This window comes from Sphaerodactylus townsendi, linkage group LG13, assembly GCF_021028975.2.
Source record: "Sphaerodactylus townsendi isolate TG3544 linkage group LG13, MPM_Stown_v2.3, whole genome shotgun sequence".
NCBI lineage: Eukaryota > Metazoa > Chordata > Lepidosauria > Squamata > Sphaerodactylidae > Sphaerodactylus > Sphaerodactylus townsendi.
This window is the reverse complement of record NC_059437.1, coordinates 38,965,082-38,988,015: the sequence shown is the minus strand read 5'-3', so window position 1 is coordinate 38,988,015 and position 22,934 is coordinate 38,965,082. Positions and strand designations below refer to the sequence as shown.

The 22,934-nt window shown below is 40.7% G+C and overlaps 1 protein-coding gene across 7 annotated transcripts in view; it reads left to right on the top strand.

Moving 5' to 3' along the window:
• CIT (citron rho-interacting serine/threonine kinase) overlaps positions 1-22,934 on the top strand; it is a 118,670-nt gene that overhangs the window by 6,856 nt on the left and 88,880 nt on the right. For all 7 annotated transcript variants that reach the window (XM_048515141.1, XM_048515138.1, XM_048515136.1 and 4 more), the window contains exons 7-10: positions 601-694; positions 7,826-8,029; positions 8,967-9,120; positions 16,018-16,198. In XM_048515141.1, the coding sequence (XP_048371098.1) occupies positions 601-694; positions 7,826-8,029; positions 8,967-9,120; positions 16,018-16,198 (633 nt within the window). The remainder of the gene's footprint in view (positions 1-600; positions 695-7,825; positions 8,030-8,966; positions 9,121-16,017; positions 16,199-22,934) is intronic.

Sequence of the window (22,934 nt, the reverse complement as noted above, 5' to 3'; positions counted from 1 at the left end):
AGCACCAGCACACAACTCTCAAGTTAATATAATATGGAGAAGATAAAGTGATTCTACATGGGTGACTTCCAGTTGGCACTGCATTATTTAGATAGTTTTGCACACTCTTAAAGCTCTTGTTTATTTAGCCATGGCTAATGGAATGAGGTTGGGCCACTGAATTGCAAGCATTCCCACTCTCATCCCACTACTTGTGTTTTTTAACTGGTTTAAGACTTTTATCAGTTCCACATTAACTATCGTTAACTGGGGTTTGCTACTAACCAATGTTCAAACCATCTTCAACCCTCTGGTTGCAAACCCTAATATTAGCAATGGTTAAATGCTGTGCAGGGTAGGGATTTGCAGGCAGGAAGAATTCCTCAACCCCTGATCTGTTTCATCTGCAGCACTGAGCTTTGAAAATATATAACATTTTTTTTGTTTCAACTGCTTTCTAATATATAGATCATATGCTTTTTGAATGAAAGCCTGAGAATTGTAATAAATGTGCTGTATATTAATTGTAAGAAGTGTTTAATGTTTCTGTAGGTTATTATGGGGTAGGGAAGAGGTTCTGAATGGGTTAAGTGTACTATATCCATTGCTTTCTACTTACAGAGATATTAAGCCGGAGAATATACTGATTGAAAGAACGGGACACATCAAATTGGTGGACTTTGGATCAGCTGCCAAAATGACAGTGAACAAAATGGTAATAAAAACTCTGGGCTGCCCAAATAGTATGCAGGAAATAAAAATTTATAACTTGGCAATTGTTGCTCTTGTAATTGTCTCTAATTTTATGTATATTAGTAACAAGGCACCAGTATTTTTGCAAAATGGTGCTAATATTAACTGGAGTCTTGTTCTTCTTTTCAGTAGGAGTCTGTAGACAATTATAAATTACTTGACTTCTCTTTCTGAAAGGGAGTCTTCATTTTTGTCTCCCTATATCATGTAGACATGCTCATTTATGACAAAGCCATTACTTAACAGGGTTGAGTATTTTTTCTGATAGGGCTCCAGTTAACAAGCACGCAACTCTATTAAAAATCCTTTTCCTGTCTGTTATACAGTGGTTGAAGTATCTTAACAAGGACTTGGAAGACTGGTACAGATCTCTGCTTTGCTGGGTGGTCTTGGGCCACTCACTTTGTCTTAGCCGAACCTACCTTGCAGTGGGTTGTTATGAGGGGTGAACTATGTATGCTGCTCTGAGCTTGTTAGAGGAAGGGTAGGATAAAAGTGAACTAGATAGTAAATGCAGTTGTAAAACTGTGGCTGATCATGCACAACACAAAGATGTCCTGGGGAAGTCTTTAAAAAAGATGCCTCATAATTTTTTGGTCAGGCAGAAAGGATAAAAAGGGCATAAGAGGAAAAAGGGACTTCCCCCCACACTGGCTTGGCTGTTAAAGCCTCTTGTCAGTTTCATCTGCTACTATCAAACACCATTTTGTGGTGCTGCAGAGATTCTCCATCATCCCCCTGAAAAATACATGGTTATACTCTGCTCATCCTGCCAAGTCAGTCAATATACAGTTTCCCCCTTTTAAAAACATTTTCGATGAGCTGTCTTTGAAGACGCACACGCACAACAGCTCATTGCACATTTTTGTAGTCAGATGATAGTCCATAGGATAAAAGTTTATCTTAAGATGCAAGTGTGAAGTATGTTTAATTTTAATTTGTAAAAAGGCATGCTTTCAAACTGCATAGTGAGTCTATTATTATCTAGGGGCAAATAAACTGTCTGAGCGACACAAAATACAACAGCAGATTTAAAGAACTGCGGCAGGCAGCAAATTTAGTGATTAATAATCCTCTACCAGAGGTTTATTTTGAGAAAGTGCAAGCTTATAAAATTCCTTACTATCATGTTAGAGCATATCTTAATTATTGGTAGGAATTTCTATTTATATTTTTGGTTTTGTTTTCAAAGGAAAAAAAGAAGTGGTGTCATGTATAAATGCATGTTCCTGGCTATTTATGGTTCAGATGAAAGAAACAAATAGTAGATCAAACTAGCAACTGCCCCGGTTGTTTAATTTAATGACAACCCTTCTAAATTAGGAAGAAATTGAAATGGGTAATTAGATAGTTTAGATCTTGTGGCTGGTGAATAATGATGTTTTTGATTACTGTTAGCATTATTTGTCTTTTGTGAGGGTAACAAGTTCCTCTTGATTAAACTAATGTCACTGATATGATTTTATATAGAGATGAATATCATCTGATTGTTCTTTCAGTTTGATTTGGCTGTTCTGGCCTGTTTTCAAATGCAAATTATGATTATGCATATTAAAATAGGGTACATTATTAAATTCTAACTGGTTTCCTTTTTAAAAGGCTGTTTGGAAGTATTTTTTCAGTTAAACTAATACTTGTTGATGAAGGAATTAAGTAAATAGATTAGGATTTTCCAAACAGTATTTGTGGGAACTGCAGAGTTTTTTGGAAGCTTATCAGGAGTTTTCCAAAGAGAATTTTCATATCCTCTGTAACAGATAAAATAGCTGAAACAGCAGTCTTTAAGCTAGCTGGCAGATGTTTGAACCATATTTCTCTACTGGTTAACTTGAACAATTAGTGAATAGTTATTCCTTCCACATTGCGACTTTCCCCATCATGATTTTGATATATCACAGGTTGGCTTAAGAAATTAAATGGAATTTTTGGGGAGTTTTGTGGAAGCCACAGATGACATGTGAAGGCCAGCAGACGACACAGGAAAAGTTTAGAAACTCAGAAATGCATAAAATATATGAATAGTATAGCAACATATTTTGTCTTGTAATACCATAAATATACACAATTTCTATTTTAAAGTTAGAATAAAAGAAAAAAGACAAAATTCAGGCATGTTCTCTGGAACGAAAGGAGGGCCAAAACAACTCATGCAGATTTCCAGATCGTGGGAGGAGGGTGGTATTGCGCCTCTGATCCCAGTGATGTAGAAGGGATACCTGTAAGCCAGTGGTTCTCAACCTGTGGGTCGTGACCCCTTTGGGGGTCGAATGACCCTTTCACAGGGGTCGCCTAAGCGACTCTGCATCAGTGTTCTCCATCTGTAAAATGGATAAATGTTAGGGTTGGGGGTCACCACAACATGAGGAACTGTATTAAAGGGTCGCGGCATTAGGAAGGTTGAGAACCACTGCTGTAAGCAATGAGAGTGTCAGCCATATACATTTAATGTTATACCCCCATGTCTCCCCAAAAGTGGCTTACACAACATCATTTTACCCTCTTCAGTTTTATCCTCCCCAACAGCAGCTCTTTGAGATAGGGTTCACTGATCAGGGGTGATTGGCAAATCCAATCAGCCCCTGTTGGCCATGCTGGCAGTGGCTGATGGGAATTGTAGTACATGAATATCTGGAGAGCCACAGGTTGCAGACCCCTGGCCTAAGGCCACTCCGTGAGCTTCCACAGCAGAACAGATATTCAGATCTGGGTCTCCTCTGTTACATATCTGCTGAATAGCATTCAGCCCAGATCTGAGGCAGTAAGTTATTTCCCGTCAGTTTCTGTAACTTGTCTTTGTTCTGATGTCCTGTCCTGTCCCATTTCTTCTTTCAGTCCAGGGACTGGACAGATGCTTTGCCAATTTTTATGATTCCATAGACTTAGGAAAGTGATGCTTTCAATTTACCATGTGATCTGATCTAAAATTGGCAATTAGAATGTTTCAGTACTCACTTCTGAGACCAGTACTTCTGGGAAGTGAAGAGGGTAGAACTCTGAAACAAAATGGCACAGAGGTTTTAACATCTAGCTGTTTTACAAGAAAAGGCAAACTTTTAAACTGAAAAGTTTAAAATAACTGGAAATTTATTGCCATATGTTATAAACCCAGTGATTTTGCTGACACATTTAAGTAGTTAACAACTGAAGACTATCCTTACCTATTAACCCGCCATTTAAGCATAAGAAGCTTTTAATGTTATTTATGAATCACTGATACTTTGATCCATTGTGCATGGAACACTTACCTCGGGGCTCTTAGCTGCGCAGTGGGGCTGTAGTGTGGTCTCCTCGCGTTTCTCTGTTTACATGCAAGGAGGCATTCACTGTCTGCTGGTCTCTATGGGCTCTGCTTTTCCTGGTTCTCTTAGCTCTACCCATCAACTCCCCCTTAAAGGCACAGATCTCATCACACTCGGTAGTTGGTTAAACTGCAGTTATAGAGATATACCTGAGATAGCAGTTATATCGATATTGTAGCCCCTTTCCAAAAATAACCCCCATAAAAAAAGAAATGAAGCAATTCCCTGAACCACACTCTGCTGAAGGAGAGGAATAAGTCGAAGAACTGATGTCTCCCCACTCCCCTACACACACACACTTCCTGGTTTCCAAATGCAATAAAAGTGATTTTGCACTCTCTGCTTATATTTATATATCAATACAGTCAAACTCGGTCTTCGTTGCCCTCGGAGATCAATGGTTTGGGTCTTTGCTGGTTGCCCCCGGCTGTTGGTTGCCTCAGAGATTGACAGTCGCTTCGGCTTCCAAGGCAACTTTTGAATATCTCAGGTGCGCTGTTTGCATTGCGCATGCACAAACGGCATACCTTGGAGTATGCTGTTTTCAGTTTTTGCCGCCTGTTGCCGGGCGGATTAGCAGCAAAAACAGAGGTTTGACTGCATAGTAAATAACTAAAACTGAAGTAAGAATGAATTTGAAAAGGGGGAAGGGAAGAGATGTGCACAGGAGTGGGAGGGGCTGCGGGCGGGCTGAGGTGAAGACGTCTGGGGCAAAATTGTGCTCACTGGCAAATCTCTGCTCCAGCCGTAAAGAAAATTAAAGTCACACTTAAAGTGGTGCTGCTTGGTGGGGGGAGAATAGAAATTGAAAGCTAGACATGAGAAAATGCACCTGTGCAAGAAATCTTGCACACCTGGTGCATAATGGGCCTTATTTTACGCCTCCTGGAGGAAAATGTCGTATTCCTTTAACAGGGTTTAATGGATGTTATTTACCATCCATGCTATTATTCAGGTGCTATTATTCACCTCCATGACACACAAAGCCATTTGTATGTATCAAACCTCAAGATATTTTTCTCCAGGTCTGTTGGTACCTTAGCCAAATATTTCTCTTTGGTCTGTCTTAATATTTCTGTTAGTTTTTTCATTGTTTTCAGGGACTCAAGTATTTCACCCTATGTCTGCATCCTGGACTCCCGAGTAAAAAGAAATCTCATTGCTGCCCTTATGCCTCCATTTTATTGATTGCCATTTAAAAACGGAAGAAAGTGTATTCTGTTCATAACACTTTGATCTAAATTATGTTGCAAGTGTCAGCAAAATGTATTGGTTTTAAATTTGTCATGATGATGTGCTTTTGACTGGAAGGGACTTCTGATTCTCAACTTTAAGCTGTAACAGACCTCTGCCTTGATTAACCTTTTGTTTCAGGACTCTATCCTTCCTGAGATTGGTAATTGGTAGGGGGGGATGCTTTTACTTGTCATTTTTATTCAGGGCTGCAGTTTTAAAATTACATTTTAGATATGCTGACAATGCCACTTTTCCAAGTCTGTGGGACACACAAAACAAAAAAATTAGGATTAACGGCAGCTCTCTAGGGTCATGGTGGCGAACCTTTGGCACTCCAGATGTTATGGACTACAATTCCCATCAGCCACTGCCAGCATGATGGGAATTGTAGTCCATAACATCTGGAGTGCCAAAGGTTCGCCACCACTGCTCTAGGGCCTCATATTGAGGTTTTTCAATAACTTGTTACTTGAGCATTTTAACTGGAGATTGAACCAGGAGCCATAAGCAAGTGTGTTATAGTAGATAGACTAGGATCTGGGAGATCCAAGTTCGATTCTTCACTCTACCATGGAAGCTTGAGGAGCGCAAAGCAGCTTAGTTTAACGAAAACAATAATAAAATGCATAACAAACCACAATTTAAAATCTCAGGATTGCTAATAAATAAAAACTAAATTGATCAAATGTGGCCCTAATAAAACAATCTTCAACTGCCTCCTAAACCTTAAGAGTGAAGGGGGCGAGGAGTACCTCCTTGAGAGATGATTCATGTGCCCACCAGAAAAGCTTCCTTGATTGGTGGAACAGTCAGGAGGACCTCTCCATATGATTTTAATTTCCAGGCCAGGAGAAGATGGTCCTTCAGATACCCCACTTCCAAGCTTTGTAGGGCTTTAAAGGACAAATCCTACCCCTTGAAGTGAGCTTGCTTAGAACTGGATGGATTAGCCAGTGTAATATCTTTTGAATCAAGCTAGTTGCAAGAACATTCAGCCCAAGCTACCTTACAGTAATCTACTTTGGGTCCCCCTTGCGGAGAAAGGTGGGGTATAAATGCAGTAAATAAATTGATGTGCATGCAAAGCCAATGTTCTGTCACTGAGCGACGGCACCTTCCTTCTCTAAAGGAAACGTGCCCACAACTACTCTGGTTGTTCTTCAGCTCCCTGTCTGTTACTAATCAGGTTGTGTTCCTGATGCATTCTACACCTTACCTGTCTCTTGTCCCACCTTCTGTAAAGATACAGAAGCAGTAGGCAGGCTTCTCTGAGGGAAACAGGTCTGTTGCTAATTATCTTCCCTTGAAACTAGAGGAGTGTGTGTTGTAGAGGGGTTCTTGGATGTCCTTCACATGAATTGGTGTGTGGTTCACAAGGCAGTAATAAAGCGGAAGTAACCAGAAGCAACAGAGTGGCTTGCACCACTGCACATAGTAGATTCCAACTCTGAATGTTCTTTGCATAAAACCCCGAAATACCTCCCTGAAAATGTTTGTTTATATCATTTATTTCCTCCCTGCTCCGGAATTGTAATTAAGGCAGCTTGCCGCACATTAAAAATATTATAGCCAATTAAAATCCATACCCTCCCCTGAAATCAAACCAATCAGCTAGTCCACTAGGGAGATGGGTTATATCACTTTCTCTTTGCTTTCTGTGCTGGTTTTCTATTTGCAGGCAGTTTCTCACATAAGGAAGCACTGAAAAGTTTTGGGCCTGCAGTCTGAAGCAATGCAGCCCCTTCTACCACTACATCATTCTTTGTGTGCGAACAAGGTTTAATTTAAATGTGTAATGGGAAAACTGCTTTCAAGCCAACTCGGTGGATGGAGTGAAGAATGGCTGGTGTTTAAAATGTTATCACTGACAGTGGTGATTTGGTCCTGGGGACCTTTCCCCTGGGGTGGGTAGGGATCACTGCTATTGTGAGCTGGTGGCCCCACAAGCATTGTGGGAGCTGATACCACCACAAGGCAGGTGGATGCAAAGTGAGAGGGAAGCCAGTAGCCTCTGCCCTGAAACCTACACATCTGGTTGGCTTCAATGAGAGCCAGGTGGAACAAGCTACCAAATGATGTCAGAGCCCTGCAGGAGCTACGGCAATTCCTCAGGGCCTGCAAGACGTGGCTGTTCCACCAGGCTTTCCCATCTAGCCAGCCGGATTGAATAAAGCAAGATCGTCTCCGCCTGGCCTCCGGAGAGGGGTGGGGAGGAGGTGGTGGGGAGGATTTCTATTTTATTACCTCTTGCCATCTGTTTTTACCATCTGTTTTGGCACTGAAATGTCATAGTTTTTAATATTGCGCTGTTATTTATGTTTTAAAATGTTTTAAGGATTGTATATTGATTATAGGTTGTAACCTGCCCTGTTCCCTGTGGGGATAGGGCGGGATATAAATTTGAAAAATAAATAAATAAATGTGGGCAAGCTCCAGCCTGGTGTAAGTGTGCTTGCTTCTTCCCTCTGTCTTCTGCTGGGGGAGCAGGACTTTTGCCTCCCAGTCTTTCCCTGATCTCTGGGATAATTGATTCTATCATGTGTGTTTTCACATTCTAGGTGAATGCCAAGCTGCCTGTGGGTACCCCAGATTATATGGCTCCAGAAATGCTAATGGCTTTGGACAGTGATGGCAAGGGTTCATATGGATCCAAATGTGACTGGTGGTCTCTGGGGGTGGTGGCTTATGAAATGATCTACGGCAAGGCACCATTTACTGAAGGAACGTCATCTAAAACCTTCAATAATATCATGAATTTTCAGGTACAAATGGGGTTTCTTTCGATACTCTCTGAAAGTTTTAGGACATGGTCCCAAGTTTTGCACTTATCTGGCTTTTTCTGATTATTTTCTGTTGCTGTATTTTGTAAATATTAGTAGCAGAAACGTTGTGACTTCTGTTAAATTAGCTCTGATAAGCCAGTCGCAAAACTGGACTTTATGCAGGGTTGTGTTTAGAAATCAGAATTCTGCCCATTAAGTGGTGGAACTAAAGCAAAATCTGTGACTAGTATAAATTGTGCAAACAGTCATTGTTTTGTTGTGCATAATTCTGCTTCTGCTGGTTTTTGGATAAGGCAGTGAAGTCCTGTCCACATCTAATTATGCAATTTATTCTGTGGGTACGAGGGCTTTTGTCTTTTTTATGAAGAGTTCCTCTTCTGAAGGCTCTATAGCAAACTGAATTTAAAACAAGAAGTTTGCAAAGGGCGGCACAGTAGATGAAAGTATGAGCTGTCATCTGGAAGGCTGCTGGTTCAAATGTAATCTCTGGCACAGCAATACTATCAGTGAACTCCTAAGCAGTGTTATGCCCTCCTGTGTCCATTGAAGCCACTGGGCTCAGAAGGGTGCAAATTGCTTAGGACTGCACATTAGGTGGCCTTAATAAACAATACCATTTCATCCTTGGTCTGCATCTGCTGTACCTTGATAATAATACTGGACATCTTTTCAGAACTTCCTTTTATGGCTTCTGTAAGGATTTCTGTGCTGATATATGTGGAACGTGTATAACCCTGAAAATGTCCTATAAATGCTAAATATGACAATAAAGCATGAGGGAATGGTTTTCAGTTTTTAAACAATAGCAACATGTTCCACTGTGAGCATGTGAACTTTGGGCTCTGAATTATCTCTTTGGATCAGAGTCTTTTAGCTTTTGGTTTCTTTCCTACTAAGATTTTTGTTTCAATTGCAGAGATTTCTAAAGTTCCCCGAGGATGTGAAAGTCAGCAATGAATTCCTTGATCTCGTGCAGAGTTTATTGTGTGGGCAGAAAGAGCGACTAGATTATGAAGGCCTGTGCTGTCATCCATTTTTTTCTACAGTCGATTGGAATTGTATTCATAACTGTAAGTAGTATGATGCTGTTTAAAGTAGTCCCTTGACTTCTCTGCATTAGAAGATTACTCAAACAAGAGAACTTCCTGAGGTTTTACACTGAATCAACACATACGTGATTCTACAGCATCAGAAGACCAAAACTGAGGATTTTATTTGCTTTGCACTAGAATATTCTGCTTTGTGTTTATTTTTGCCCCTATGAGGGGACTTTATGCAAGTGACTTTAGTGAACTTGAGACAGGAGAAACCCTTCCCAATTGCAGCTATTGCAAAATAAAAATATTTAAGCCATCCCTTGCAAGAACTGAGCCTAGAAAATACTGGCAGAAAAGTTAACTAGCCTATAAGTCTACATATATCTATGCTATTTGTTGATTAAAAGAAAAATAAATTAACATTTATAAAGCCTGCTAGCCTGGTAAATATTAACAGTCACCATAGGCAACCAAGTGATTAGTTATGTATGTGCTGGAACCAAGGTAATTTATCAGTTCATGTGTAATATAATCCAGGAGGGGCCCTGCCCTCCAGGTGTTGAACCTCTGTAATAATTATCTTAGTTTTCCTAAATGTTAATAACGGAGCAGAATTTGAACATGCTGGGAAGGGCAAAGGGCTGTGGAGCCATGAATGGAGAAATCATGTGTTCTTTGAGCCCCTGAACAGATAAGATGACAATGTAAGGCAGCTTCCAGCATCTATAGAAAATATTTTTTGTGCATCTTGAGCATCTTTGAGACATCACTGTTTTAAACTGAAGGATAATGGACTCAACAAACTCATGCTAAAGGTCTGTGGAGAAAAACCTTAATTAAAAAAGCATAACTCACCAGTCCAGGTGTTATCAGAACTTGCCTCGGAAAGATGTAGAAAATGCAGGCTAATGGCCTTCAGTTAGATAACTTTAGCTGTATATGAGCGGTTTCCATTTTAAACCGATGATCTTTGTTTTTTTGCACTTGAATGTCTTTTATACTTTTGAGGAAATATAACTTGTTCCAAAAATAATTTAGGTTTATTGATGTTCTAGATAAGCCAGACGGTGGCAATCGCGAATTTAATTATGTGAGTGGAAAGAGGGTGGTCTGTTTTGCCCATGTAATTAGGTTGGGGATTTTGTGAATGATACGTTTCTTCCTGCTCTGATTAATGATTTTTTTTGTTTCAATTATGATATAGCATTGAGTGGTGGCCCTTGTATATTGATAAATCTTTCTTGATTCTGTTATAATCAGGTTTTTTTAGTAGGTTAAAACAATTGTGCTGTCAAGTTGCATCTGACTCATGGCGTGCCCCGAACCATGGAGTTTTCAAGGCAAGGAATGTACAGAGGTGTTTTGCTGTTCCTCTGCATGGAGATCGGGCTGGTCAGGGTTATTCAGGCTGCTACGAAAAGTATGAGTAAAAAATTGCTTCCTAAATAGATATGGCTTTTTGCTGGTTGTTCTATATGGTTTAAACACCTTGCATGTAAGCTTCATGCAAATAGTTGCTTTGTATATTAACACTGTTATATTTAAATAGGGCTTTCCTACAACCTGCTCTTTTAAGCAAACTGTAGGCTTTGTGCTTGGGCCTTTAAATCCTTTCACAAGTGTCAAACTCGCAGCCCTCCAGATGGTATGGACTACAGCTCCCATCATCCTCTGCCAGCATCATGCTGGCAGGGGATGATGGGAACTGTAGTCCAAAACATCTGGAGGGCTGCGAGTTTGACACCTATGGATGATTTGAGTATCTTTATATGTAAAAAAATATGTGAGAAGCAGCTGTAATAAAACAGGCCCCAAAGAGATGTTTTGCTTCCACAATGGATATGCAATTTAACCAGCTGGCCCAGGTCCCAAGCCAAGAGACGCTAATGATGAGTTCATCTCTCTCTGCTTTATCGCACTCCTTTTCAACTGATATAGGAATATTGTTTGCTTCTGTCTCCCATATTAGGCACATTCTTGTCTGTTTGGTCTTAGTCTCTTAATTTTTGTCCCCTCACATAATCTCTTTCTAAATTAAGAATCCAAAGCTTTTTCTGGCAATGTATTTCAAATCACTGTGGTTACTGGAGAAGCCTTCAGAACTATACTTATTAGAGGACTTTGGATTTAAGCAGGCATTTCCCCACCTTTTCTTTCTATCTTGGTAAATGTGGGCCAAGTCAGGATTTTGTCTGGCACACAAGACTGTCGTAATATTAGCTTCATTTAACTTTGCTTATATTTGCAGATTTTTGACTTCTGAGAGTAGATGAAGCTGGCATTTAGTTATTTTAAGGACACAGTCTTGCCAGGAATGGAGAATCTCTATCCAAAGCATCAGTCAGAAAGACAGGGTGATGCTATAAGAACAATGAGCTACTTTGCCACTTAATCCGTTGTGCTGGATTAAGAAACCAAGGAAGAAGTGATAACTGTGAAAAGCCTTGTGAGTAGTCAAGAGTAGAGTTAATGCTGATGTAACTTACTAACATGAAGAACTTGATGATGTATGCATCTCAAGGCGCCACATACAGCTGTGTGCTCAAGTGTAAGTCTTGCTTATCTCCTTGAGAGGATTTTTCTTTGCAAGTGTCCCATTGAAGGTGTCCTTGTACTGGAAAATGGGGGAACTGACACCAGTTTATGGGATAACATAGTATTATGTCAGGCATAGATGGGCAAGTACTTTGAAGGTTCATATCCTGTTCAAGATAAAGATGACAGGAGATTTGTGAATTCATCCACCATTTCCTGGACCGTCTTTGTTCTAGGATGATCCACTTGGGTCCTAGTACCTTGGGGACAGAACTGGGTAGGCACTAGGACCCAAGCAGAGCATTCTAGCACAAAGACAGTCCAAAAGATGGCCGATGGTCACAAATCTCCTGTCAACTTTATTTTATTTATCAAATTTCTTAATCACCTCTCCCAAGTTGGCTCGGGGCAATTTGCAAAAGGTATAATACAGTAAAACTGACTCAAAGGTGACTACCCATAATTTAAAATCGAATACAGTGACTAAACCCAATAACTAAAATTTACATAATTCAGTTAAGTTAAAATCTAATTAAAATTCCTGAATGCAGGAGATCAACTCCAGAGCCGTCCATCCTCAGAGAGATGATAATCATAGGAGACAGATGGTAATATTAGGTCAGGCCTCAGTGAAATACTTGGCGGAACAGCTCCGTTTTACAGGCCCTGTGGAACTTCATAAGGTCCCTCAGGGCCCTGATCTCCTCTGGAAGGCTTTGCTTTGAACACAGTATAGCTGGAGGCCAGTAGTTCTCTTTCTACCTATTGAATCATTTCAGTTTGATTTTAGGTCTGGATTCAAAACTGAATTTTCATTGTATAGGTGAATAATCTCTTTAATGTTGGACTAGAGACTCAACCCTGTTGAAACTGTTAGATCTCTTTGCAGCCTTTAAAGTAATTGACCATTCCATCCTGATTCCTAATCGGAATATAAAATTGGTATTGGAGTAACTCTAGTAGTTTTAGTCTCCTTTGTCTGACCGTACAGAGTTTTCACTAGAGGAAGAGAATCAATGGGTTGGGACCTCTCATGGAATGTCTTAGTGTTCTTTGTCACTGATTCATCTAAATATTTATGGGGCTATTGAATTTAATTATCTGGAGTTTTAATGTTGTATGTTAGCGTGATGCAGATAAAACTGAGATCTTCATTTTAGTATTGAAGCCTCTAGTTCTATCTTTTTGTGTTCTGAACCAATACTTTGGCAAGGTACAGCAAGGTAGAGGGAGTGTTGTTGGAAAGGCTGGTGCTTTGAAGGGACAGAATTTTACTTGGGTTTGGGATTTCTCATGGAGCCAGTCTTTCTGTTTGAAAAGCAAGCTGGTTCAGTAGCCAGGGGTACTTTCTAGCTGTTTGTTTTGCAAGCTGTCCTGTGTAGACTTCACCAACTTGGCTATCCCTGTGCAACCTCATAGCTGAACTATTATGAAAGCACAATGTATTGGAGTTCACTTAAAGACACCCTGGAAACTGCAGTTAATTGTGAATTCAGCAGGGGCTAGCTGACAGAAATATGCACATTAAAGTATACACACAAAAGCTTATACCAAGAATAAAACTTTGTCTTAAAGGACTCAAACTTTTTTCCTGCTATTTTAAAACAGTTACAGTGTTTGTTTTGGAGTCCCAATTAGAGGTACTAGTTATAACCTTTAAAGTTGTCATGGTCTACCTGCATATCTGAAGGATCTTCTCTTTCCACATGTCCCTGTACACCAGTTACAGTGCTCTAGTCGCAACCCTCTGATTATCATGTGGTTTAAAAGTTGCTTATGTGACATCAATTGGAGCTCAGCCCTTTTTAATAATGGTGCCTATCTTGTACAATAGGCTCCCTGAGGATGTTAAGGAATGCTGTCTTTTGAAGTGTAATGCTTTTTTGTTTGTGTGGTCTTTTAATGGGGTTTGAACTGCAGACATTTGGGGCTTTTATTGTAGCATGTAAAGGTTTTTAACTTGGAACTATAAGCTGCCTTGAGCCACAAGATGGAGTATAAATATTAATAGAGAGAGAGAGAGTGAGAGTGTGTGTGAGTGGGGCATTGACTCAGTTGGAGAGCATCTGTGTCACAGGTTGAATCCTCAATCTTTCCATGAAGAGGATTGGGAGATGTGAAAGACCTGCTTGAGACCCTGAAAAGCCATTGCTAGAGTAGGCAGTAGTGACCATGATGGATCAATGGTCTGACTTAATATAAGGTAGCTTTTTGTGTTGTGGCTGTATACCAGTGCACAAGAATCTAGATCATGGCCAATTTAGCCATGCTGGCAGGGACTGATAAGAATTGTAGTCCATGAACATCTGGGGCACCAGTGTTGGGCCCCCCTGGCCTAGATGAAATAAACGGGTGGCAGTCAGGACCACAACTGGTTCATTGAAAGCTAGATACAAGAGCACTCACAAGTAGAGGGCTTGGAGAGCTCTTCAAATTCCCAGTCCTTTAAAGATTTGAAGCACCCCTGTGGGCTCATGCCCTTTCTGCACAAATTCACTTAATCCTCCTTCTGTTCTGTATTAACCATGGTGTTGCATTACCTCTGCTGTGATGTTCATGCCTAACCATGACTAGTTTGAAATAAGAGTTTGAAACCAAGGTTTGAAATTGACTTGTAAACTTCTGACAAAGAAGAGCTATCATTCATCTTAATCTGGTTTCTGATCTAAATAGCATTGGGAAGGGGAAGAGGGGAAGGAGTATTCCCAGTTGCAACAGGCCTTGCAATAAGCTCCAAAATCTATTCTTGATGCATATTTCAGATTGTATCGGAGTTAAGATTTGCTTTTTTTCCTGCTTCTGTAGGCTTTAATAAAGACTGAGATGTTTTAATTTTTGTATATAACTGTTTATAAGTCTAGGGTTTTTTTAAAAAATCCAGATTCAACCAAAAGCTTAATCCCTCCCCCAGTTAAAAATTAAATTTTTCTCTTTCCCTGTTTTAATAATATTAATAATAATATCTGAGAGTAACTGCTGGGAATAGCAGTTTGCTCCTCCCCTTCCCTTTGCCTGCAAATAGTGCGAGCATTTGCTATCTGAAAAGCTGCCAATACGTTTCCATGTGTTTGGGGTGATTTGAATTGGGAAAACCGGTTGTTTTTTTTTAAGCTTGTTAATTCTGGTCACTAGCGATGGCTTACAATCAGCTGAGCAGAAATGTAAAGAGTTAAAAAACCTGGGCTGCAAAAGGCTCTGGCAGCCTAGAGGGAGCTCGCAGGCTCCAGCAGTGACTCATTCTGCTTGTGTCAGTCAGATAAGTATCAGCATCTGTCAGGCACACTGGGAAGCAGTGTCAAACTCCTGAGCATGGACAGAGTAAAGAACAGGAACTCTGCACTGCAGGGGCTGTAATGCTTGTTCCCAGTCGTAAGCTCCCGTCATCCTTCCAGCTACAGGAGATCTATACAGAATCCATGGTAACGGCATTAGCACACTAAAACATCCATCAACTTGTGCCGATGAGCGAGCCAGCTTGAATGGATATCTGTTTCACGGATCCAAAGGAAGCTCGGCTGATTTGCATTTCATGCGGACTTGCCTTGATGAAATCTATATTCATTTTTTTAGAAATCCAACGACGGTGCATAATTCAATGGGGAGACCCTTGCTTAAAACCCGACCAGGAGACAATTCTGTTGCTGAACATGGTTTAGGAAAACTTACCTCATGAGGGGTTTTGTTGCTTTACTTAGATAGCTGTAAAAATAGAAAAGAAGGCTAAAACCGAAGCGACTGGCTACCAGAAGCTTCGAAGGTGTCATTGGGCAGAGGATGACAGGAAAAAAAATTGTTGCATTTTTTGATAGAGTTGGTCGTATTGGAGTGGTGCAGTGGTGTCCCTTCAGTTATTCAGTAACCTGGGAGTCAGGGAAGGTATATTAATTCTAAAAGGACTGCTTGAGGTTTAGCAGCTGCAGCATTTCCACAGGCAAGATTAATGTAGCAACTGGGCGCAAGAGTCTGGGATCCAAACTGGGGACGCTGCTGCTGCTGCTCTGCACAATCCGTTCTCTAGGTACAGGGTTGCTGGTTTATGTCATGTATTTTTAGATGTCCGTGATGGATCTGTCCTCTCACAGAAAGAAGTGCTCTTTGAATAGTCGAGAGTGAAAGCTGATGGGTTAAAAAAAAATGTTTGAAAAAACCAAACCTGGTTCAGAAGCAGCAAGAGATGCTGTGTCTGCAGAATGGTAGCCATGTTGGTAACTGTAGGGTTAATCTCTTGTTGCTGTAATAGGCTGGAGAGCGGTGGCTCAGCCTGCTGGTGTTAGCAAGATTAAAAGCAGGAGCTGCAGTGCCATTGAAAATGCTGAACGAGAGGGACTTTGACAGCAAGCTGCAGCTAACAATTTTTTGCCTCCTCTCTTTCTGTCTTTTTAAAAAAATAACCAGCTCCTCCCCCCTTTGTGCCTACCGTCAAGTCTGATGATGACACCTCAAATTTCGATGAACCAGAGAAGAATTCACGAATTGTACCCCCTCTGTGCCAGCTGAACCCTGCAGGTTTCTCAGGAGAAGATTTGCCATTCGTGGGGTTCTCTTTCATCAAAGCGTTTGGGATCGTCAGATCAGAGTAAGTAAGCGGGAATTGCTGTCTGTAGAGGATGAATAAGAGAAAATCAGCGTTTTGTGTACTTGCCGGGCGGGGGGAAATCCTGATCTACCTTCTGCTATAGGAAGATGATTCAGGCTTCTTTATAGCTGTGATTCATGTTAAGTTTCTCCCCCTCTAATCTTACTACAGGGAAGGAAATGTCATTCTGAAAGTTACATTACTAGAATAAAGATAAGACTCGGCTGAAGTCTGTTCACTGCATTTTGAAGAAAAGTGAATGGTTTAATCTCTCTCTTTTTCTTTGTGGGAATTTAGGAGAAATCTAGAGGAGTTTCAGAGGGTGGAAGTGTGTTCTATTGATAGGAAATGGCTGAGATTGGGACATTTTTAAACATTACGGATCTATGAGGTTGTACCAGAGAACCATAGAGGTGTGGAGTTCATTCATCTGGGAGTGTTCCAGTGATTCAGGTTAATCACAGACTGGGAACAGGTTATTGACAGAATTCATGGTCAAAGGAGGCACTGGAACTGCAGAATGGATGATGCAGAGGTCCGTAGTGACTGACTGTCTTTTGGGAAGACAGAACATCCTGTAGAGCAATACCGAGGTTGAACAGTGAAGAACGTTAGTCATATAATGATGCCCCTTCTGGTCTGGTGGGTCCTTGATTCTTTGCAGCTAGAGTTCATCAAGAAAGCATGAGTATAATGTATCACGCTGAAGAATTCTCATTTTGAGTCACAATAAGGCCTGATAAAAATGCAGAGGCTTTAGTTGCTTGGTGATTCAATGCATTCAAGATTTGGGGGGGGGGGGGGTTGTGCTACGTGTCTTACGAAACATTCCTAGTGAGTTGAGCCATGAAGCCTTGTTTCTGTGTTTCTCATGTGAGCTTCAGTGGTATGCACGGATGATGATTTACTTAAAAGTAATGCCTGGAAACCAAATTGGAGTGTCTGCACTGGCACCAATGATGGCTCCCGATGTTATGAGTCAGAGACAAACCTTAAATAGGCCAGCAATTAGAAGGGAGCTTCTTGACTGCCTGTGGTGTCCTCCTACTCGCAGGTGCCGCTTTTTGGATGGAGGAGGAAGGCAACCGAGTATTGAGCAGGAATTGGTGCCTCTGCAGCAAGAGGAAAATCCTCCTCAGAATTCTGTGTTGAGTTTTAGTGTTGACTTTTCTAAAGAACATAACACAGTCCAGATTAAATGTTCTAATAAGAGCCATAGGAATGGTTGCAAGTTTAGACATGTTTCCTTTATCACGAATATCTTTAGCCAGTGAGTTCCTATCAATTCGAGAAAAAATGGCTTTGAAAAGGATTAAAGGAATTCATGGAGAATGTCTGTTTTGTGCTAGAGCTTCCATGTTCAGAGGCACTATATCTCTGAGTATCAAATTCCGGAGAACGAACAGGGTTTCATGCCATGGGTTTGGGCTTCCCAGAATCATCTTGCTTGCTATTATTGGAGACAGAATGCCGGACTACAGAAATGGTCTGAGCCAGCAGGGGCAGTTTGCACGTTCTCATTATTTTCTTGCAGAGATTTTTTTGCTCTAAAACATTAAGCTGTATAATTGTAAATAATGAATGCAGAAGATCAGCAATAAGCAAGAAATTAATGGGGGAAAGAGAAGGATATGGTAAGAGTGTGTTGTAAAGGATCCACCCTGTCTTCAACAGAAATATTGGACTAATTCAGGGAAAAGTTAATTTTATTCAGTGTGGTTTTGTCCAAAAAAGTTAGGTTAGATGATGATTTCTGAGGCTATAGATCTGCAATTTGAATCTGGAAGTCATCTTTGCTGAGGTACTGAAATGTCTTTTGTCACATTGGCTATCCAGTTACACTGAAGGCACCTTAGCCAAATGCCTGCTGTCAAATGATTTGTGTATCACAGTAAGAGTCAGTGACAGCAGCTGATGAACGAGCTGTGATATACTCTTGGTGTCGTCATGGTATTCTTCATTTGTGGCTTGGATATATATCTTGGCAAAGACTGTTCTAGGCGCTTCTGACAGAGGAGGATGAGGCTGAGTAGCTTTTTTCATGAATACGGTGGTTGTGAGGCAGTTTTTGCTGGACAACTTGTAATGTTAGACTGCTTTGGCAGTGATTCAGTTGGCACATAGGTTCAGTAACTGCGATGTTTGCTTTCAAGAGCTATATTAGTGGAGTTATAATGCACACTGCACCAATTCCATATAGGTAACAGTATAGATTCTGTATAGATTTAGGAACATTTATGATCAGAACAGCTAGATTAACTGCCTATCTTTTGTTGGTGCTCAGCACCGTCAGATGACACCACTAAAACATTGATTAAAAGTTAGCAACATAAAGGTTAGTAAATTATGGTCGTTCTGTTAGCTCCCTCTAAAACAGAGGAAACCTCTTTTCAGATTCCAATTGGTTAATTGACTTAAGACTGAACAAGTTTAAACTGAATCCTGTTAAGATGGAGGTAGTGCTGGTTAGGAATGCTGAGGTCTTGAAGAACTCTGCACTACTCATTTTCAGTGGTGGCCAGCTGTCATCCTCTGATCCAGTTAAGATCCTAGGGGTTATACTGGACTCAGTGCAACTAATGGAGAAGCAAGATAGTGTAGCTGCAAAAAAAGTATTCTGTCAGCTTTAGTTTGCCCAACAGTTGGCCTACCTTGACTTGACCTATCTGGCCATGTGGATATAAGCCATGGTTACCTACCGTTTAGACTACTGTAATGTACTCTACATGGTTCTTCTCTTGAAGTCAACTCAAACTGCAGTTGGTGTAGAATGCAGCAGCTGGATACTAGCAGGCACCAGCCAGAACATGCATGTCATGCCCATCCTGCAGATATCCAGATGACTACTGATCAGTTACAAGTTCAAAGTATTTGCCATCATCCGCAAGGTCCTTAAGGGCCAGGTCCAACATCTCTCTGGGGGCCACATCTTCTGCTGTCCTCTACCGCAACCACTTCAGTTGTCTGAACATGGCCTTTTGGCACACGAACTGATAAGACTGGCAATCACCAGCTCATGTATGTTCTCTGTGTTGGCTCCTACCTTGTGGGTCCGCCTGCGATTATTGCTAACATCGTGCAAAATGCACAATACAGAAATGTTCAGGAGGACATTCTTGTAATAGAATTGATCTTTAGTGGAACAGAAGGGTTCAGAAGGGTGCCTTCCTATGGGAGTGGGAAGTGGATACTGCATTGCCTTGTATCTTTGTAACCCCACGTTCTGCAGTGCTCCCACAATAGCAAACAGCAATTCATTGCCCACATTGTCTCTGAACTTAGTATTGTGTGTTCTAGTGCTTTGATATGGGTATTCAATTTTGGATTCCTAGTTCTGTTGAATTGTTCATTTGCATTGTTCACTGTATGATTACATGGTTGCTTGCATTGTTATACAGATTTGTACTCCTAGTCCTACTGCACTGTTCATGTAATGCCCTGTACTGCATGATTACATTTTTTTTGTTTCTGTGCTCTGTTATCTACCTTGAGTCATAGTGAGGAAAGGTGGGCTACAAATGAAAGTGTACCTGCACTATAAACTTTGGCTTTAAAAACAAAACAATTTTAAGTGGCTTTCCCCAAAACACCCTAGGATTATACTCGCAGAAGGCTGCTTTGAATCCTGTTGGAGATCCTTAACTCTGCTCATAGAACTACAGTTCCCATCGTTCCCTGCAGAAACAGAACAGTTTAAGTTTGCACTAGTTTTGTATTACACTGCAATTTCATTTGTATTTTTTTCTTCCTGTAAACCATGGCCTAAACATATAATTATAGTATATTACATACATAGTGTAGATATCCCCCGTGGTTTGTGATAAGTGTCACTTATTCAGGAAACGGTTTCTGATATACTGTAGAGTGTGTCCAGACCTTCTCAACTGTCTGTTTCTTCCAGTTTCTGGGATAAATTAGAACAGTATTCATGGGAAACCATTAATGAGTTTGCCCTTCAAAGTTATGAGAAAGGTTCTTGTGTGGGTTGCCATACATCTGGATGGAGTTAATTACCTGGCTAATTTATAAATTGTGAATATATTATCATTGTGTTTTCGTTTCATTAAGAAGGACTGTTTATTTCTGTTTGCAAAACAAAACTGAATTTCACAGAAGATATTTGTTGGTGTTGTCTTCTGAGTATATTTTCGTCACCTGGAATTATAATTGAAACAGTTTTTCTACTGCCTTTTTGCTAGGTAGCAGATTCTTGTCGTCATAATGCCGATCAATTGGTGTCGATAAAATCTGCGGTGTTTTTTTTCAGGAATACATTTTCAAAATCAGATTTTCAATTTTAAAAGTTTCTTCTATTAAAATGTTTGCCTTTAAAGAATAAACTGCTATAAAATGAACTCAGAATTTAATGCATATATAAGATTTCTTAAAGTTAATGTCGTGACCCTACTTTTTTGTAAACAGAAAGCGAAAAGAACATATTTGTCATTTGTCAGAAAGCACAATAGTTGATTTGTTTATGTTCGACTTGGTTCTGAAGGCTGGGAACTGGCAAGTCACCACTGTGGTCGCCTACTGATCCATCTGGGTGACCTATTACTCCAGAACTACTTAATAACCACTACCCACCTGTGCTGCTGGTTGAAATTATCTTATTTGTGAGGTGGGAGTGAGTTAGGGTAGATGTGTTACCAAGAAGAGGCAGGCTAGAGCAGAATGCTGGAGAGAAGCAGTGCCTTTGGATGTTGATTCCAAGCAGCACCTCTCTAGAAAGAATGCAGAGACTCAATCTGGGATTGTGAGCACTAAGTCATGGGGCTTCCCATGAACAGTCCTTGTTGTCTGATGCTGCCCTGTGTGGTGATGGGAGAATTTTTTTAAAAAATCCCTGATGTCATTCATGGTGACGTCACTTCCAGGGGAAACCCAAAATTGATGTCACATAGATCTAAAAGTTACTGGATGATTTTATCAGAGTTTCCAGTGATTCCTGGAGTGCCATGATGTCACTTCTCTTTTCCCAAGGAAATGATGTCATGCTGAACTTGGGGCCAGTGCCCCCCTCCCCTAAGTTCTCACTAATGGAAAAATGTTGATGTGATTTCTTTTTCTTCTTGGTGATTTAAATCATGATTTAAATTGTGTTGAAGTAAACTAATCCACCTGTTGTCTCTCAACAATTTTTCAAATATGTTGCTCTAGCTGTTGTGATTTGTTGGTGATCAATACCTGAAATGAAACTTAAGATGCATCTGGGTATGAGCAGGATACTTGGATTTGCATTAGGTTGCTTTGTGGTTCTGATGCCTCTGAGCAAACAGTGAGCACCATTGGTTATTAAACTTCAAGAGGCAGCTCACAAGTTTAAAAAACCAATACATTAATAAAAACAGTCATCACACATGCTCTGACCTTTTTTGATTGGGGGTGGGTGGGGGGAAATGTATCACCTCTGGGCAATAAATACTGGCTAATGAAAACAGTTGATGTGAGACCAGACCATTTAGGCTACAGTGTGAAATGTTTTTTTTCTAGTTGCAAGCAGCAAAATAGTTTAGTGCTAATGGGGGACATTAGACTTGTGGGATGCAATTAGCAATAAATTTGGGAAGAAGGAAAAAGCAGTGAGTTGTAAAACTGACTCTTGGAAATAGAAATTCCTTCTAATGAGTGTACTTTCAAGCCTAGTTCTCACGATGCCTCTGCACTTTGGACTGTAAATAGGAACTCTTCCATACAAAAACAGTTCCCTCCATATGCTAAGCTAGCTCATCAGGGAAAAGATAAAGCTAGAACATTGTTTTCATGCATGCTAGCTTTCTTTGTGTAGAATGTCTGTGCTTTCTTTTTGATATGGAGGAATATTCTATAATAGAATCCCCATCTAAAATCTGCAGTGGTACTTCCAGATACAGCTAGGCCTTGGACATGTTAGCTGATGATAGAAACTTGGACTGATGACTTATGGTAATGAGTGAAGCACCCAAAATCTCAATTCTAGCCCTGAAGGAATGCAGTTGGGTGGGCTGTAAATCTTGTTACATTGAATCTAGTTCCACTGAACGTTGAACCTGCACCCAGATTATCTAAATTTCAGTCTGTAAGTTCTTAAACTTCAAACTCTTAGACCTGTGCCCGTCTTGGCTGGTTGAGTCCAGCAGAGATACAGTACAGAGGCTGAGGGAAAATGGTTAAAGCAGAGCTGGCTGAAGCTAAATCCACCTAAGACAGAGGTCTTGTAGCTGGTTCAGCAATGCTCTGGTGGGGTATGCCAACTACCAATTCTTGATGGTGTGCAATTAACACCTGTGCCAGCTGTCAAGGGTCTTGAGTTGATACTTGATGCTTCCTTAAACCACGCAGGCTCAAGTCATCCATATAGTCGGACAAGCTTTTTACCATCTTCACCAGGGTGAGGCTATTGGCATTCTACCTATCCAACCTGATCAAGATAACAGTGATTTGTGCAATGGTCACCTCCAGATTAGACTTCTGCAATGGGTTTTATGCAGGGCTGCCCTTGGGTCTTGGGTCTGCTTCGGAAGCTCCAACTCGTACAAAATGTGGCACCGTGTGTCCTTGCAGAGACCTTGTTGCATGCACATATACAACCTGTGCTTCACCAACTGCATTGGCTACAAGTGGCATACTGAATCATATTCAAGGTTTTTGGTGCTTGCTTGTAATGCCCTAAACAGTTTGGGGCTATCATATCTATGGGACAGCCTCTCCCCATATGAAACCCCAACAGGCTTGGTGCTCAGCCAACAACTTGCTG